Genomic DNA, 16882 nt, shown 5'->3' on the forward strand with positions numbered 1-16882 from the left:
CTGTGTACATTAACTTCTTGAGTCTTCACTTTTCTGTGAATGCTAACTGCTTTCTTCTTTACAGTGGTGAGAAGACATCTACACAGGAATGGCCTTCAGTTATTGAGATCAAGGGAAGAGTTAGACTAGACCCTTTTGAGAAGTTTCTGCACGACCTTCCTCTCTCTCGAAGCCGTGCAATAATGGTAATTACACCTGGTTTTTTTCCCTCTCATTTTAGCTCTTGTTATTTCTTTCAAATAAAGAACTAGTTTTTACCGTGCGATACACGAATGTAAATATTGTTGTATGAATGATTGATGTGAGAAATTTTAGAAGGTTTCACATTAACTTTTAGATGGAGAAAATATAAAAAAGAAGAATGAATGCGTAGGGAAAAGGAAAAGAAAAGTTAATAGTAGAGAAGATGAAAAGTCACATACCTTTTTTTTTTTGCCAAGGTCTTGAGATTTTGCAACAAACAGGGACATATTAGTATAGATAGATAGTATAGATCAGTTCGTGTTTATTATATTTCATGCTTAAGATTTTGATTAGTACTGTGCTGGTCATACGTTCAAGATATCATTTCACTTGCACATGCTTTCTAGTCAGTTTCTTCAAATTTAGCTGTTGTTGCTGTTATCTCTGTTGTTTTTATTATTATCATTTTATCACTGTCAGCAGTAGTGTTAGTACTCTTGCTGTGACATGCCGCCTTCCTAGATGTGAGGTTATCAAGGAACATTATATAAATTCCTACTATTATCACGTGTTAACAATTTTCTGTCTCCTCATCTGTAACAGTTGCTGGAAAAGAGTAGTAATCTCAACCGATGTAACTGGAAAACGTGTATTCACCATGTTCTTACTCCCATGACGGAGAAGCTAGAATTTTCAGCTCTGAAGATTTTTGCTGCATTGCTATGATTGTTTCTGACATTGTAATGTAACATATAACACTCTGGATTTACTTGTTTTAAGTGTGTTTGGCAAATCCCCCTTAACCTTGTTAAGTCCTTAACCACGTTGGTATTGGTCCAAGGCGGAGGTGGTTGAATCTTAACCTGGTTAAGGGAAGAAAAATGAGCTAAAAAAAGCTGGGCCAGAATTGGCCCAGTTTTCCCCCAAGTTAGTGGTTATTAAATTAACCTGGGAAGTTGCCAAACACGGTCTGGTCATCGTGCTTTTATAGGAAAGCAAAGGAAATGAAAGAAAAATAAGTGAAGAAAAGGAGCGAGAGGGTAACTTTCTTTTGGAAATTTTATTTTCTTCCCAGTAATTAACAAGTGAAGAAAAGGAGTGAGAGGGTAACTTTCAGAAATTTTATTTTCTTCCTAGTAATTAAGGCATGCTAGTTCCTAAGAACGAAGAAGTTGAAGGGAATTGTATCCCCGTTTAAGTCAGAAATTAAAATAAATTGAAGTCTTATGTTCTGCTTTTGTCCTTCACTTAACACTACACCTATCTATCGGACTCACAAAATTATCTGATCTATGTGATGAATTCCTTTCCTTCGTAGGCACCTGTTTTCATTTTCAAATGACTAGCCTCAGTTGAAACTAAAAGCTGATTTAATGCAGATTGTCCAGTTCTGTTGGAAGGAGGGGACTCATGAAAGCGGCCGGTTGAATGTCTGCGAGGTTATATTTTCTCCACATTCTCTATTACTCTCATTCCAATCGCAGCAGTTCACATTCTAACTGCCTTTTCAATTGCAGACAGCAAACTCATACATTGCAGATCAAAGACTAGGCTTTGCTGAGCCAACCCCAGGGGTGGAACTGTATTTTTGCCCTCCTCACCCCAAAACCACCGAAATGCTTGAGAGGCATCTCCCCAAGGATCAAACTGAGCCTCTTTCCTCTGTCGTTAACGGCCTTATTGGTGTTGTTGTATGGCGAAGGGCTCATGTAACTACTATATCACCTAGGCTATCCTCACACCATAAACACAGCACAAGCACAAAGAAACATTCTAGTTCAAGAAGACAACAACAAAATGTTTCAAACCCTAAATCGTCTACCTACTCAAAAACTCAACCCGATGAACCTATTGATGATGTACCTCCGGGCTTTGGCCCTGGTAGTGCGAGAGATGAAGATGACCTCCCTGAATTTGATTTTTCTCGTAGCAATTCACAAAAGAGCACTCCAGCTCTTCCCCCACCCCCAGCTCGTCCAGCACAGCAAATGAGGGAACTCATTTTTAAGTATGGTAAAGGCGACGATGCAAAAAAACCCCTGACAGGAATCCAATGTTGGAACGACGATGATGATGATATTCCAGAGTGGAAACCTGACCGCAATAACCAACCAATACCCCAACCTCAACAACCTCAGCAATTACCTCCACCACCACAATTGCCTCCTTTACCTCAACCTCATACTAATTACCAGCAACCAACAATACATCAACAACAGCAACAGCCCTTTTTTGTGAACCAGAATGTAATGCAACCTCAACAGCTAATGCCAATGCCGGTTACCCTTGCGATGCCTCAGATGAATTTTATGCAAGTGCAACAAAACTTGAACCCTAATATGAACATAAATCCCGGGTGGCAACAGGGGGCTCCACTGTGGGCCCCTCCAGCTCAAATGCAACCGTGTCATGTCAATTTCAATGGTCAGCCAAGTGGCGGTAATAACGGGCAGTTCTATGGTGTGCCCGTGCAGAACGGGATGATGGGCTGGAGACCTGATGTGCCGAGAAACAATGGGGTTTAGTTGTTCTCTGTGATGTAACGATATAATGATCATGACAGCTTTTGTTAGCTTTTGTAACTGTGAAGTTAGGTTTTTTGTATATAATCTGTGTTCTCTTTTTGCATCTCTGGGTTGTGAACGTGATGAATGCAGGTTAGAGTTTTTTTAAGTAATAATTAGTCTGTAATGTAATGGAATTTGCTAGACCGGAAAATTATGATCTTCACCTTGAATAACAGAAAACAGAAACTTCAAGTTTTCTAAATTTGAACCTGAATCGACATTTCAATCATTGTGTGCACTCTTCCTCGAGGACGAAATTTTGGACTAGTTTATTGAAATAGTGAGATTATCCGTCTTGAGCTCATGTTTGTTTATTTGTTTGTTAATTTATACCTTTCATTTTGTTACTTTATTTGGTCACGGATACCCGCAAGGGTATAGTCGGCAATCAGACTTGTGGCTGGTACGGGTAATTGTGGGATATATCATGTTCTAAAGATTTTAACTTGATGCTGGTATGTATGGTGAAATTCAAGTCTCCTTTCTGATTTCATTTTGTTGATGATTTGAATTAGCGTTTTGGATGTGCTCCATGTAGAGGTACACACCAACAAATACTACTGGAAGAACGCGTTGGTCCATGTTATATCAGTGTGTATATTGAATATATACGTATTCTGAGATGACGGTTCTTTTTCAAATAAGTTGTTGGGGGTGTAGGCTAGTGTAGGCGTCAAAAATTGCCAATAGGTTAGCTGTGTGAGATACATACTTGTCATGTTATAGCCGGTGCACATGTATCTTATATTAGGGTATATATTTTAAAGGAAAACCAAATAAGTACAAACTCCTCGCAACGTGCTACGTTAAGCTTCTTCCTTCACAAATTTTTTTGAAACGTGTACAATCATCTTCATCTATGTTCTTTCGGACAAATTTTCAAAACCAACCTATTTGGACTTTTATTCCCAAAAAAGACCCGTTTCACATTTATTTTGAGAAACCGACCTGGTTTCAGCCTCAACGCTGAAACCAGGTCGGTTTTTGAAAAAAACTCTCCGAAACTTCACGGGAGTTGAACTCCCGTGAAGTTTTTTGAACTACGAAACTTCACGGGAGTTCAACTCCCGTGAAGTTTCGGAGAGTTTTTTTCAAAAACCGACCTGTTTTTTTGCAATTATTTTTGAATGGGGTCGTTTTTTGGGAATAAAAGTCCAAATAGGTTGGTTTAGAAAATTTGTCCATGTTCTTTCTTTTATAATCCAATCAAATCTTTCCTGTACCTCTCAATAAAATTGTGTTAAAAAAGAAACTGTCTTCTAAAATTTGGGGTTTATTTAAGGGATCTTAGATACTTACCGGTCTAGTTAAAATATCTCGCTGAAAAAGATTTTTCCAACTATTAAGATATTTTTGGATCAATTAAGGTAATAATAATATTTAGTCTCTAATAACATAATTATCATATCGCTTCTCTCATTCTCTCTCCTCAACGCACAAAATATATGCTCCCTCTCCTCTCATCTTCTCTCATTCGCTCACCTCCGGCTTCCGCTTCGATCGGACTCCAGTCTCCATTCTCAGCCGGCGACCAAAGGTTCAATCTTTTTTGTGTTATTTATTTATTTTTTGTTTCTTATTATTTTCCTACTTAAATAACCCTGATTCCTTCATTATGAGGGCGCTCGAAGGTGAGGGTTTATTATTTTGTGGTTTACTTGAATTTGCAGTTAAATAGATTGGTACGAAGCTGCGAATTTTGGATTGATTTATTATGTCGATTTCAAGTAACTCTCATGCTTTTCCCCCCGTCTCAATTTAGTTGAATGTGTTTGCTTTGATCTGCGATTGGTTTTATGTTTAATGATAGTTTTATCCTCATGATTGGATGAAATGATTTGAAATTAAACTGTAACATATTTAGTAATTCTTGCCCACATTTCCAACCTCTAGCATGATGAGTCTGAACTCTGAATGGGTTATTTCACTAAATATATATTTAGTTCTCTGATTAATAATGATTAAAGGTCTTTGAATGTATAGGATTTTCCTTAGTCATGGAAAGTTTCATCTCACTGAAATATTAGCAAATGCTGACGATCGTCAAGGAGTCAATTATTATCTGAGTCTTCTTCATCACATTGTTGAGAGCAACTACTGATGTTTTTATACAGTCCAAAGAGGTAAAATTGAAACTTAAACTGGCCATATAATTCAATTAGTTTTATTTGGAATTTCTGATGTTGTTATTTTTTCTTCAAATGTTGTCGAATATTATGGGGTGTTTGGTTACATTTCTATAAACTATAGGAAATGTTTTCCATCCCAAATTTGATTTCCTTGTATTTCTTAAAAAAATTATAGGAAAAGTTTTGAGAAGTTAAAAAGTACAAATTTTCTTATTTTTTGTATTATGCTTGTTTGGTTCAAAACAAGAAAATGAGAAATAACTTTTGGGAAAATAGCAATATTTCCTATAATTTATAGAAATGTAACCAAACACCACCAACTTTATAGAAAAGTGAGAACTTTGTAGAAAAGAGTTAATGAGTTTTATTATTTAAATAATGAATGCGTCAGATTTCCAAGAGATTTCCTCCCATTTTAGAAGGAAATCAATTTCCATAAAATTTGGTACTTTTGGGCACTTTACAGAAAACATTTCTGTAAATTTTTTTGGAGCCAAACACAGTTTATAGAAATGTATAGAAAACTCTTAATTACATAAATGCCATGCGTCAATACTTTTGAGAAAACATTTCTCAAAAACATTTCGTCAAGGAGTCAATTATTATCTGAGTCTTCTTCATCACATTGTTGAGAGCAACTACTGATGTTTTTATACAGTCCAAAGAGGTAAAATTGAAACTTAAACTGGCCATATAATTCAATTAGTTTTATTTGGAATTTCTGATGTTGTTATTTTTTCTTCAAATGGTGTCGAATATTAGGGTGTAGCTTTTGGAGTTCGATTTTAATCACCTGAAACTGAAAAACAAGATATTTTAAAATTGAATTTACCTACTTAAAAATTTATTAGTATATAGTATGAAACATATTATAACAAATAGATTATATTTCAATATTTACAGACGTGGTTTGATTAATTCTTGCTTATATTAATTTCTAAAATTTTGTTTTAGTTCTCCAAATGTGTCATGCACGATTATCTTTATTTTTTTACCAAATTTACTCTTCATATCTTTTAAGTGCCTTATTTTTCTGTCACCAGAATTTTTTTTTTTTTAATTTAAAACAAGAGGGGGTGGGGGGGATGATATTTTCGATATATTTGTTACCAAATATAGTCTTATGCAAAATCTTTAGATGCCGTATTTTCAGTTACCATAGATCATAGATTTTTTAAAATTTTAAAAGAAAGAGGGAATTGATATTTTTGGTATGTTTAAATATTTTAGGAATATTTTAATTTTTAGTTAATATTTTTAATCTATTTCACGTTATTTTTAGAAATGATATTATTTTAGGAATATTTTAATTTTTAGTTAATATTTTTAATCTATTTCACGTTATTTTTAGAAATGATATTTCAATTTGAAGTCTCTAAAATTTCGGGATATCAAATCATCGTGATATAAACTATCCACATCTATCATCTCCTAACAGACACTAGTACATAGAAGGCCTACCCCAACGGTTGTAACCGTTAGGACATGTAGTATCTCCAACGGTTGGGACAGAAAAATGACCCGTTTCTGCAAGTAGCGTTGGGGTTAAAACAGCCCCAATGAGTGTAAACTCTGCACCAACGATTCCGCTCGTTGGTACAAGTAAAATTTTAATTAAATATTTAAAAAAAATAAATTATGAAAAAATGGCACCAACGGTTTGAACCGTTGGTGCAAGAATCATCACCAACGGGTTTCACCGTTGGTGGAAGTTTCAACACCAACGGTTTTAAGCCGTTGGTGCAAATAACACCACCAACGGTTGCAACCGTTGGTGCACATAAAATCACCAACAGTTTAAACCGTTAGTGCAAGTTTCGTGCACCAACAGTTCTGAAACTTGCACCAACGGTGTGTTTTTTTATTTTTTTCACTTTTACCTACAACGTTTACATATAATTCATTTCCCACAAAAATATATAATATACTTGTTCACAACATATATATTCCCACGCATAAAACCAAACCATGTTTACATATAATTCATTTCCCACAAAAATATATAATATACTTGTTCACAACATATATATTACCACGCATAAAACCAAAACAAAAGATTGAATAGAATCAGAATACAACAATTTATAAATTACTCAAGTTACAAACATAAAGAGGGTATCTGAAATATACAAATGTCTTAAGTATATTAATTAAAAGTACAAGTCATGGCTGATTTAATTGAAAATAACCAGCAAAAGCTTTGCGGATGTCCTCCTCGCTATAGCCCTCCTGTGTAAAGCCCCTTAAGACCCCTCCCAGCACGCCTTCCAGTCGACTAGCAAGAGGATTTTGTGTTGAAATATCCCAAAGAGAACATTGAGAAGCTGAGGAAACTCTCGAGCCCCTCCATCTTTGTTGACTTCAGTCATCTTCTTCTTCCTTAAAACCTGGACTCCTTCCAATGGAATAAGGATCTCGCCAAGCTTCTTGTATTGCGATCGAGTCAGGACCATATACAGGATGCCCCTTCACCGGATCTGATTGCTCTGATACCAACTCGATACGAGTCGCCGTACGAGCACCATTTGGTCGCGGAATTATTAAAAGGTGGGTTGAGAAGAAGACAACTAAAACACAAGAACAATTCAGTATGGCGAAGAAAAATACCTTATCTAGATTATGAAAAATCAATTATTACAAATTTTTCCCTCACAATCTCACTAGAATCGAGAACAACCTCTCAATCCTCTCTAAACCCTAATACAATGATTAGAATCTCTCTCTGATCTAAGATCTTATAGACCCTCACAATCTAAACCCTAATCATTTTGATTAGGATCTCACTTAGACCTAAAACCCTTTAGATCTACATCTTGGCCTCTAACCTCCTTTTCTTCTGGTCTAAGATGATGTCTAGAAACCCTAAACAACCTTTTGTATAGGTGTACAAACGTGGATGTCAATCTGGTAAATAACCAGACCAAACCCCAACAGGAATTCGTGCAAACAGAAACCCAAACGAACCAGGAAACATTCGATGAGTCGACTCAAAACTGCATATGAGTCGACTCATGACCTCATATGAGTCGACTCATAACTGATGAGTCGACTGGTCAGAGACATTTTGCTAACATGGTTTGAGTTCTTGAGTCGACTCATGACAGACATAAGTCGACTCAACCTGATCAGTCAACTCAACCTGATGAGTCGACTCATGTACATATATGAGTCGACTCACAGGCTAAAATCTGGATTCTTCGAATCTGCTGCTCGTCATCTCGTTCCACGCTTTCACCTGCGTTTCACTGTATTGTTTTACATTCCTATTCTCATGCTATCATGAGAATCATCTATCCTCAAGCTCTCATAAGGATCGCTAAGCTCCCGAAGAGAAGATACACCTGTATCATGGGTTCCCTCTTTAGGAACTTGAAGTTCCGTTCAAGTTAAAACTTTTGCTGAGGAAACTCTCGAGCTTCTCCATCTTTTCTGTACCATCTGGCCTTGCTAGGAACCTGGTCTCGACACCCAATAGGAAACATCTCATCCATCCCGCGTCTCGTCGTAATCACCTGTGCTCCGTCGTGTCGCTTCACACCACTATTCTCAAGATATTATGAGAATCACCTATCCTCAAGCTCTCATGAGGATCGCTTTTTCGAAGAAAAGATACACTCGTATCATGGGTCCCCCTTTAGAAAACTTAAAGTCTCATTCAAGTTAGAACTTCAGCTGAGGAAACTCTTGAGCCCCTCCATCTTTGTTGACTTCAGTCATCTTCTTCTTCCTTAAAATCTGGATTCCTTCCAATGAAATAAGGATCTCGCCAAGCTTCTTGTATTACGATCGAGTCAGGACCATACACAGGATGCCCCTTCACCGGATCTGATTGCTCTGATACCAACTTGATACGAGTCGTCGTGCGAGCACCTTTTGGTCACGAAATTACCAAAAGGTGGGTTGAGAAGAAGACAACTAAAACACAAGAACAATTCAGTATGGCGAAGGAAAATATCTTCTCTAGATTATGAAGAATCAATTGTTACAAATCTCTCTCACAATCTCACTAGAATCGAGAACAACCTCTCAATCCTCTCTAAACCCTAATACAATGATTAGAATCTCTCTCTGATTTAAGATCTCATAGATCCTCACAATCTAAACCCTAATCCTTTTGATTAGGATCTCACTTAGACCTAAAATCCTTTAGATCTACATTTTGGCCTCTAACCTTCTTTTCTTCTGATCTAAGATGATGTTTAGAAACCCTAAACAACCATTTATATAGGTGTACAAACGTGGATGGTAATCTGGTAAATAACTAGACCAAACCCCAACAGGAATTCGTGCAAATAGAAACCCAAACGAACCAGGAAACCTTCGATGAGTCGACTCAAAACTGCATATGAGTCGACTCATGACCTCATATGAGTCGACTCATAACTGATGAGTCGACTGGTCAGAGACTTTTTGCTAACAAGGCTTGAGTTCTTGAGTCGACTCATGACAGGCATAAGTCGACTCAACCTGATGAGTCGACTCATATACATGTACGAGTCGACTCACAGGCTAAAATCTGGATTCTTCGAATCTGCTGCTCGTCGTCTCGTTCCACGCTTCCACCTGCGTTCCACTGTACTGTTTTACACCCCTATTCTCATGCTATCATGAGAATCATCTATCCTCAAGCTCCCATGAGGATCGCTAAGCTCCCGAAGAGAAGATACACCCGTATCAATATCTCACAAAAACTTCAATGCAGCAGCTCCACACCAATTAAATGTAGAGTACACATCAAGTCCACACCAATTCCCTTCAGTATAGTCAACCTCATCCAGAATAGTTTGCTTAGTACTAGAATCAACTCCTTCAATGATAATAGAATATTTAGCAAGATTTGCAACAAGCCCAGGTGTTTTGTCGAATAAATCAAGACATTGATGTAATAATGGTGTTGGAGCCTACCCCACATTCGTAGTGGTTCGGGCATTGATGCTCACATTGCAGTGTTCACCTGGGACTAGTTTAGTACAAAACAAATTGGGTGGCCTCAGGATTGTTGTGTTCACCTGTGCACTAGTGCACAACCAGCTCTGGTGGGTGCTGGAGTTGCGGAAGCGTGGTTGTAGGCTAGTGTCCATTTAGTCCTACATTGAATAAATAAGGAGCCACTTGTGTGTGTATTAGAGGATTTGGGATTCCTCAATCTAATAGTAATAGTGAATATTGTGCATTCATTGGTAGGACAAACTTCATACTGTTAAAGCTCATATAAAAATGGCCATATTCACATGAATTCCAAGTAATACTGTAGATTAACAGCCATATATACAGAAACCAAAACAAACTCTAAGAAAGCTTATGGCTTTCAAAGATAGGAGATACGAGGAATCAATCAAAGCAGCCTATCTTGTTGGATGTTTCTGACAAAAGTTTTTGAATGTTGTGCTTAAGTGCTTATTTCTAAACAATACACATCACGACTACGCTCCACATATCAATGGGCATTTGGTTCCAATAGGTAAGCACTGATATCATCTTCTAATTTTAGTTTTAGATTGCATTACTGGATAGAAGAGTTCCTAAGATCTTTTCCCCACATTTCATCTAATATCATAGTCTATTTTCTGATCTTAAAAAACAATGTTTTTGAAAATATCTTAATAAACAATACATTCCATCTTCAGTTCCATTTGTATAGGCTTGTTGTGGGGTTGCAATAATCTAAGTTTGTTTCCTATGTAGACACACAACCGTGGAGCAATGCAAAGCCAAAGAAAAAAATCTAAGTTTGTTTCCTGTGCACATGAGATGTAGTGATATCACAAGGAAATCACAAGTTAAGGCAAAGTAGTACACTGGAATTTCCAATTTATGTTTAAAGGTCCAATGAAGTTATAACCACATAGAGTTGTCTCATAATGTTCATATCTTTGAAATCGAACTCATTGAGGGTGTAAGGGAATGAGATAATATTGAGGGTTTTTTTGCATACGTACTAGTTGGGTAAGTCGTTCCATCTTGGACTTAAGCTCGGCCATCTCGCGAAGGACATCAGGAGGAGTGACAAATATCAGAGTGGAGAAAGTCTTAAAATAAAATCTACTGACACCATGACCCAAGCCTCTCTCATAACCGCCATGATGCCCTCCATGTACCTCATCTAAAACTTTGGTCATCGCGACAAACTTTGGCTCTTGGTCAACGCCTAATGATTTTGCCTTTTCTATCACCCGGTCCTATATCACGTAAAGTATTCAAATGTAACTCAACAATATTATTATAAATATACTTAAAAAAATCATTTGAATTAGTCGAAAATTGAACATTTACGCAATACTCTTGGGTTTGGGTGTCAGGATATATACTTGAGTATGTGTCACTTGTTGGATCCACTAATGTCGCGTGGGTACCCTGATACTCCTTCAAGGCACTTGAGGAGCCACCCAATTCTTCGATTTGAGCTCTTTGTAACTCAACAAAAAAAAATATATAACATCATATTATAAATAAAGAAATGCATTTTTTTAAAACTCAAAGAATACTTTATACCACTCTCTGTTTTGCTCGAACCATGCTCTTCGATCCACTTGTATAGGTTGCTCGACCTCGCTTCTTAGATTCTCGATTCACCTTATTTCGTTTTGCCTCCATCTACACATAAAAGTAAGAATTAGATTTCAATCCGATACTAAGTATATACTAGACATCATATTTATTATTAAATATATACCTGCTTGCTCTTAGAAGAATAAAACGAGCATAGGTCATCCCACCACTTTTCATCAATCCTTTCAAACACCTTTTCCTTGAAGAGAGCATGTCTCCTCTTCTGGGGTCTTCAATCATAGTTCATAGCACTCCGTCTTCACCTGATTCCGATTGCCTCAGACCCTCTCCTGCATCTTTGTATTTATGCCGCGGTAGATAACAGGAAGGTTGAGGGAACAATAAGGATCTTGTGGCAGCAACTCATAATCTTTCTGCATATTCAACAAAATTAATGTATTAGAGTAGATATGTACCAAATGATACTAAATTATCTTGATATTGCAAATTAAAAATGTCTCTAAACCTGAGCTTGGAGGAAGAAGTTTCCAAATGAACGCTCATGATGCGCACACCAGTTCAGATGAAGTGGAAAGTCCGTGAATCGACGTCTTATCTGCCCAATATACTGCCCAAATCGCTCAGCATTAGGGCCAATTATGTGAAACTCCTCATCAAAATGCAGAGGGAATGTCGGCTCATCTGTCTCGGGACTCGGCCTCAATCGATGAGCTTTATTCTTCCCCCGAGTCTTCTTACATGCCCGTAGTAGCCTTGCATCTAAAAAATATGAAACAAGAAAGGATATTAGAAAATAAAAAGGATATTAACAATAATAAAATCAAATGATATATATACCTTCAGTTGTAGCACGCTTCTCTGTGCTTTTAGCAGCACGATTAGGACGATAATTTCTCAAATGTAGAGAACGAGCAGCTGATACGGATGCAAAGGCATCCTCTCCAACTATATAACAAAATGTAATTATATAAGTACCATCTGGATAAAATAATACAAAATACATTTGACATTAATGCATTAAATAATACTTACCCATCGAGTGTACAGATGGTATGGAGTGTGTAGAGGTCGACAAATCATGCTCTTTAGGCTGAGGTGTTAGATTTTGAAAGAAAACAATATAATATGAAAAAAATATTATGCAAACAAAACAAGAATCAAAATAAAAGTCTACTAACCTGCATGGGAAGATGCAAAATCTACCCGATAAGAAGACTCCGGAGTAATGTGATTCATCTCTCTATCGTCACTGCAAAAGGATGTAGAGAGAGGAACACTAGGGATAGATATGGAATGTTGAGCGCCTTCTAGCTCCCTCTGATGCTCCCTCGCTTGATGCAAGAGCTTCTTAGGCGCCATCCGTATAACTTTGGACTTTGATGGTCCTCGACTAGACATCTTTGTCAACCCCTAAACAAGAGTAAATATATATATGAGATGCGTACATTACATGTGTGTAAATTTCAAGATGAAAATTTTAACATATGGATATTTTCAATGATTATTACCTTTTTCTTTTAACATATGGATATTTTCTATGGTGAATTTGGTGTCTATGAAGGTTATCTCATGCATTCAAGAAAATAAGTCATCAATGGGTCATAAGAAAGTGGATAAATCAAATAGGAAGAGACCAATGAATGAAAAATTCATGTGAGCATCGAATTTTTTGGTGTTATTATGAATGCACACAAGCTTATAAAGAATTTCGATCAATTAAAATCCCACTGTTTGCTTGAATGGGGCTGGTGACTTGCTAGCTCGCAACCACTCAAATCAACTCCATAATACTAATTAGGCATTTGGTAAGACAAAGTTAGCGATAACCCCTAAAAGCATGCTTGCATATATAATTTATAAATAAGATTGTTCAACAAATAAGAACACTAGTCTAGAATGAATTGTTTATGTACGTATTTTCTCTTGCAGGAATTTCTTCAAGTATTAGGCTTAATCTCTCATAATACTGATTAGGCATTTGATTTAGCATCAAAGATATCCAAACATAATATTATCCTATAATCCTAATTGAATTAAAGTTTATATATTCTTTAATTGGAACACTACAACTCATTTTGATTAGAATTTACAAAAATTAGGCACAAATAGTAGTAGTAGTTAGAATCATACCATACAAATTTCAAATGTTAGTCTTAATACAAAAATTAAAGCCCTAGCTATCACATATAAAACTACATGAGAATAGGGTTTTGTATTTTCTTTTAATAAGATAATAACACAGTAAGTTTTATCTTCATATTCAAAAACTACATCTTTAACTCTTATCATCTTCGTTTACATGATATATACCCGAGGCTTTGTGCTTGCAAACGAAAGCAATTTAACTCTTATCATCAGAAAAATGTAGAATTGTGAAATTTTGAAATTTCTTAATCTTTGGGGGAGGGATTGGTTGGTTGACAATAATCTCTAGTTAGGGATTAATTGGTCGATATATAGTGGGTTTCAACAGAAGCAAAGAATTATGCATATGTGATACATCAATTGAAGCAGCAAACAACGTAGCTATTTAATGTGATTTTGGAGGTTTAGCTAAATAAAGAGAAAGGCAAGAAATAGACTCATGTACTTTTCAATGGTAGAGGGTTACAGAACGCGAGCGCGGACGCGAGTGGCGAGCAAAGCGCGAAACAGAGGCAGGAGGAGAGCAGCGGCAGAAAAACAGCTGCAGGAGGGGGAAGGCCAAAGTGGTGAGTTAGGTTTTTGAGAAAGAGGGGGGGGATTAGGGTTAGTTTCACGAGAGAAGGAGGGCTACAGGGCTTCGAGCAATGGGGGGCGGGAGGTTTGACGCGGAGGGGAGGGGCAGAGGCATCGACGAGGGGGAGGGCGGCGGCGTAGTTTTTGGCGCAGAGAGAGGAGAGGGAGGCGGCGAGATGAGTCGACGATGAGATGAGGAGGACGGCGAGAGGCTCGATGCGGCGTGAGTTTTTGGCGACGAGAGAGAAGGGAGCGGCAGCGTGTTTTTGGCGACGTGTTAGGAGGGAGGGATGCGCGCAGGTTTTGGGAGGGAGGAGTGTAAGGAGGGAGGGAAGCAGAGAGGGAGAGAGATCAAAATTTTTAGTTTGGGGGAAAAATAAAATTTGGGGCTGGGGTGGGCTCCCTCCGAATTTTTTGGGAAAAACTGAATTGTCCCAACGGGTAAATCCGTTGGTGCTGATAAAACTAGCCCCAACGATTTCTACCACCCGTTGGGGCTACCCTTATTTGTACTAGTGGGAGATATTATATTCACCTTAGCACATCCAAAAATTTCTTTCAAGTGCATTCATTTTTCTTTTAGTAATTTTTTATTTTGCTTTTTAGGATTAATAATATGTTTATGATCTGTGTTTTGAGGTGTTTCTTCTTATTTAGAATGATCGAAGGTATAAATTTTGCTTTAGTTTTTCAATTTTTAGTTGATATCTAATCATATTATCGAAATTTTAAAATAAAGTAAGGAAAGAATTTTCATCTTTTAAAATTTAGTAGACGTTTATCTTTTAAATTATAGTATAGTATATTAGAATAATTTTAGATAAACAAATATACTGAAAGTGTGCATTAGTCTTAATAATTACTTCAACATGATTTTTATACTAATAAGATATGTATTGGAAGAGGTATATATGAGTCATTTAGATTATTTACAAAGTAGATAACAAATGATGGAAGAAAGACCATGCTTTGCACGGGCAGTACTAGTATACATTTAAGTATAAATCACACCAAACTCCTAAGAACTTTCAACATGTTGCAATGAACCCTCCATAACTTTCAAAATCGCATGAAACCCCATTAACTTTTGTATTTTGCAGAAAACCCCAAACCAGTTTCTGCATTTTGCAAATAAACTTTATAAATTAGAAGGGGAAAAACAACATAAAAATGCATTTTGAAAGGCACTGGAGTTTAGTGTGACTGTGATCTGCCCTATATATTGTCTGCCACCTCATTCAGCGAGGGTTGGCTTTATATTCGCGATCAACATTCAAACTCTTCTTTCTTTTGTGAGTTCTATAAATTTCCTTTTCATCTTTATGTACTCTAGGATTGGCTCATTTATTAATAGGAAATTCTAATTCATGCGTCTTTTTTTTTGTCAATGAAAAGGTACTTATTCATCATCCAAATGTGAAAAATCAGCACATCAAGATTCTCAGCTTGAACTGAGAATTACAAAAAAATTCCTATTCTACTAATACATCTCTCATACTCAAACTACAGAGAACAAACTCATTCTCTGTTTTCAGCAGTAAAAGATCCATTGAGAACAATAGCTAAAATGCTAAATTTTATCTCCTTAAACACTTGGTCAGCTGGCTTCAATTCATGTCTGAAAATCCTACCATTCCTCTCATTCCATATGTTATAAATTGTTGAGGTAAAAGCCAATTTCTTTAGCTTTTGTTTAAAGCCCCTTCCCCTCAACCTGTAACAGAACCAATTCAAAACTTGATTCCAATTGCTCGATCTCCACCTGAACTGTAACCAATTCATGACCTTGGCCCAAATATCACTAGAATAGGAACATTCGAAAAAAAGATGGCCTGAACTGTAACCAATTCATGACCTTGGCCCAAATATCACTAGAATAGGAACATTCGAAAAAAAGATGGTCTCTGCATTCAAAACCAGAGCACCTTGGCCCAAATATCACTAGAATAGGAACATTCGAAAAAAAGATGGTCTCTGCATTCAAAACCAGAGCAAAAACAACACCTGTTTATGTTTACCACCCCCCTCTTGATCAGTCTGTCCTGGGTAAGCAAACGATTTTGGACTGTTAACCAGCTAATAAAAGCATGTCTGGGGTAATTTGAGGACTCCCATATTGTGCCAAACCAAGGCACCAAATTAGATGTAGGGGAGAGTGCAGCATATAAATCAGAGAGTTTTATTTTTGAATTCTTGTAGCAAGAACAGATGGCCTGAATCAGATTATCAACCCCTCCAAATTGTCCCTGAGCCTTGTCTCTGATCTTCAAGATCTGTCTCCACATCCACGAATCACTTTTTTTTGCCTGAACATGCCAGACATCACAATTTTTCAGATATGTGCCATGAATCCACTTGATCCATAGATTTTCTTTGTTAACATGTATATTCCAGAGTAACCTCAATGTTGAAGCTGTACTCCATGTAGAAGCAGAGTATATGTCTAGCCCTCCAAATTTCTTATGCAAGCAAACTTTATCCCATAACTCTATTGAGATTCTTGTAGAAAGATATAAGTTCTTGAATAATCTTATCACCATCAGTTAATCTGCACCCAGCACTATTGTAGAGCACCATAACTCTATTGAGATGTCTTTTAGCTTTAATTGCAGAGTGATAGAAGCTTGTACATCTGTCACCTTGCACACTCCACTGAATCCTAGATTTCTGGTGATAGAAGGACAGCTCACAATCCAAAACTTTGTTATATGAGGTAAAACAACTTTTTTCCTGTTTGATCAAGTCAGTGTTAAGAGGATCCTCCTGTATAAGCTT

The 16882-nt window shown here is 36.9% G+C and overlaps 1 protein-coding gene across 1 annotated transcript in view; it reads left to right on the forward strand.

Moving 5' to 3' along the window:
* Positions 1-2811, forward strand: part of LOC109831651 (death-inducer obliterator 1-like) — a 9320-nt gene extending 6509 nt beyond the window's left edge. Inside the window, exons 3-5 of the mRNA XM_020399018.1 lie at positions 65-185; positions 1563-1622; positions 1701-2811. Of these exons, the coding sequence (XP_020254607.1) occupies positions 65-185; positions 1563-1622; positions 1701-2708 (1189 nt within the window). The 3' untranslated portion in view covers positions 2709-2811. The remainder of the gene's footprint in view (positions 1-64; positions 186-1562; positions 1623-1700) is intronic.

The sequence above is a fragment of the Asparagus officinalis genome, chromosome 2 (genome assembly GCF_001876935.1).
Source record: "Asparagus officinalis chromosome 2, Aspof.V1, whole genome shotgun sequence".
Lineage (NCBI taxonomy): Eukaryota > Viridiplantae > Streptophyta > Magnoliopsida > Asparagales > Asparagaceae > Asparagus > Asparagus officinalis.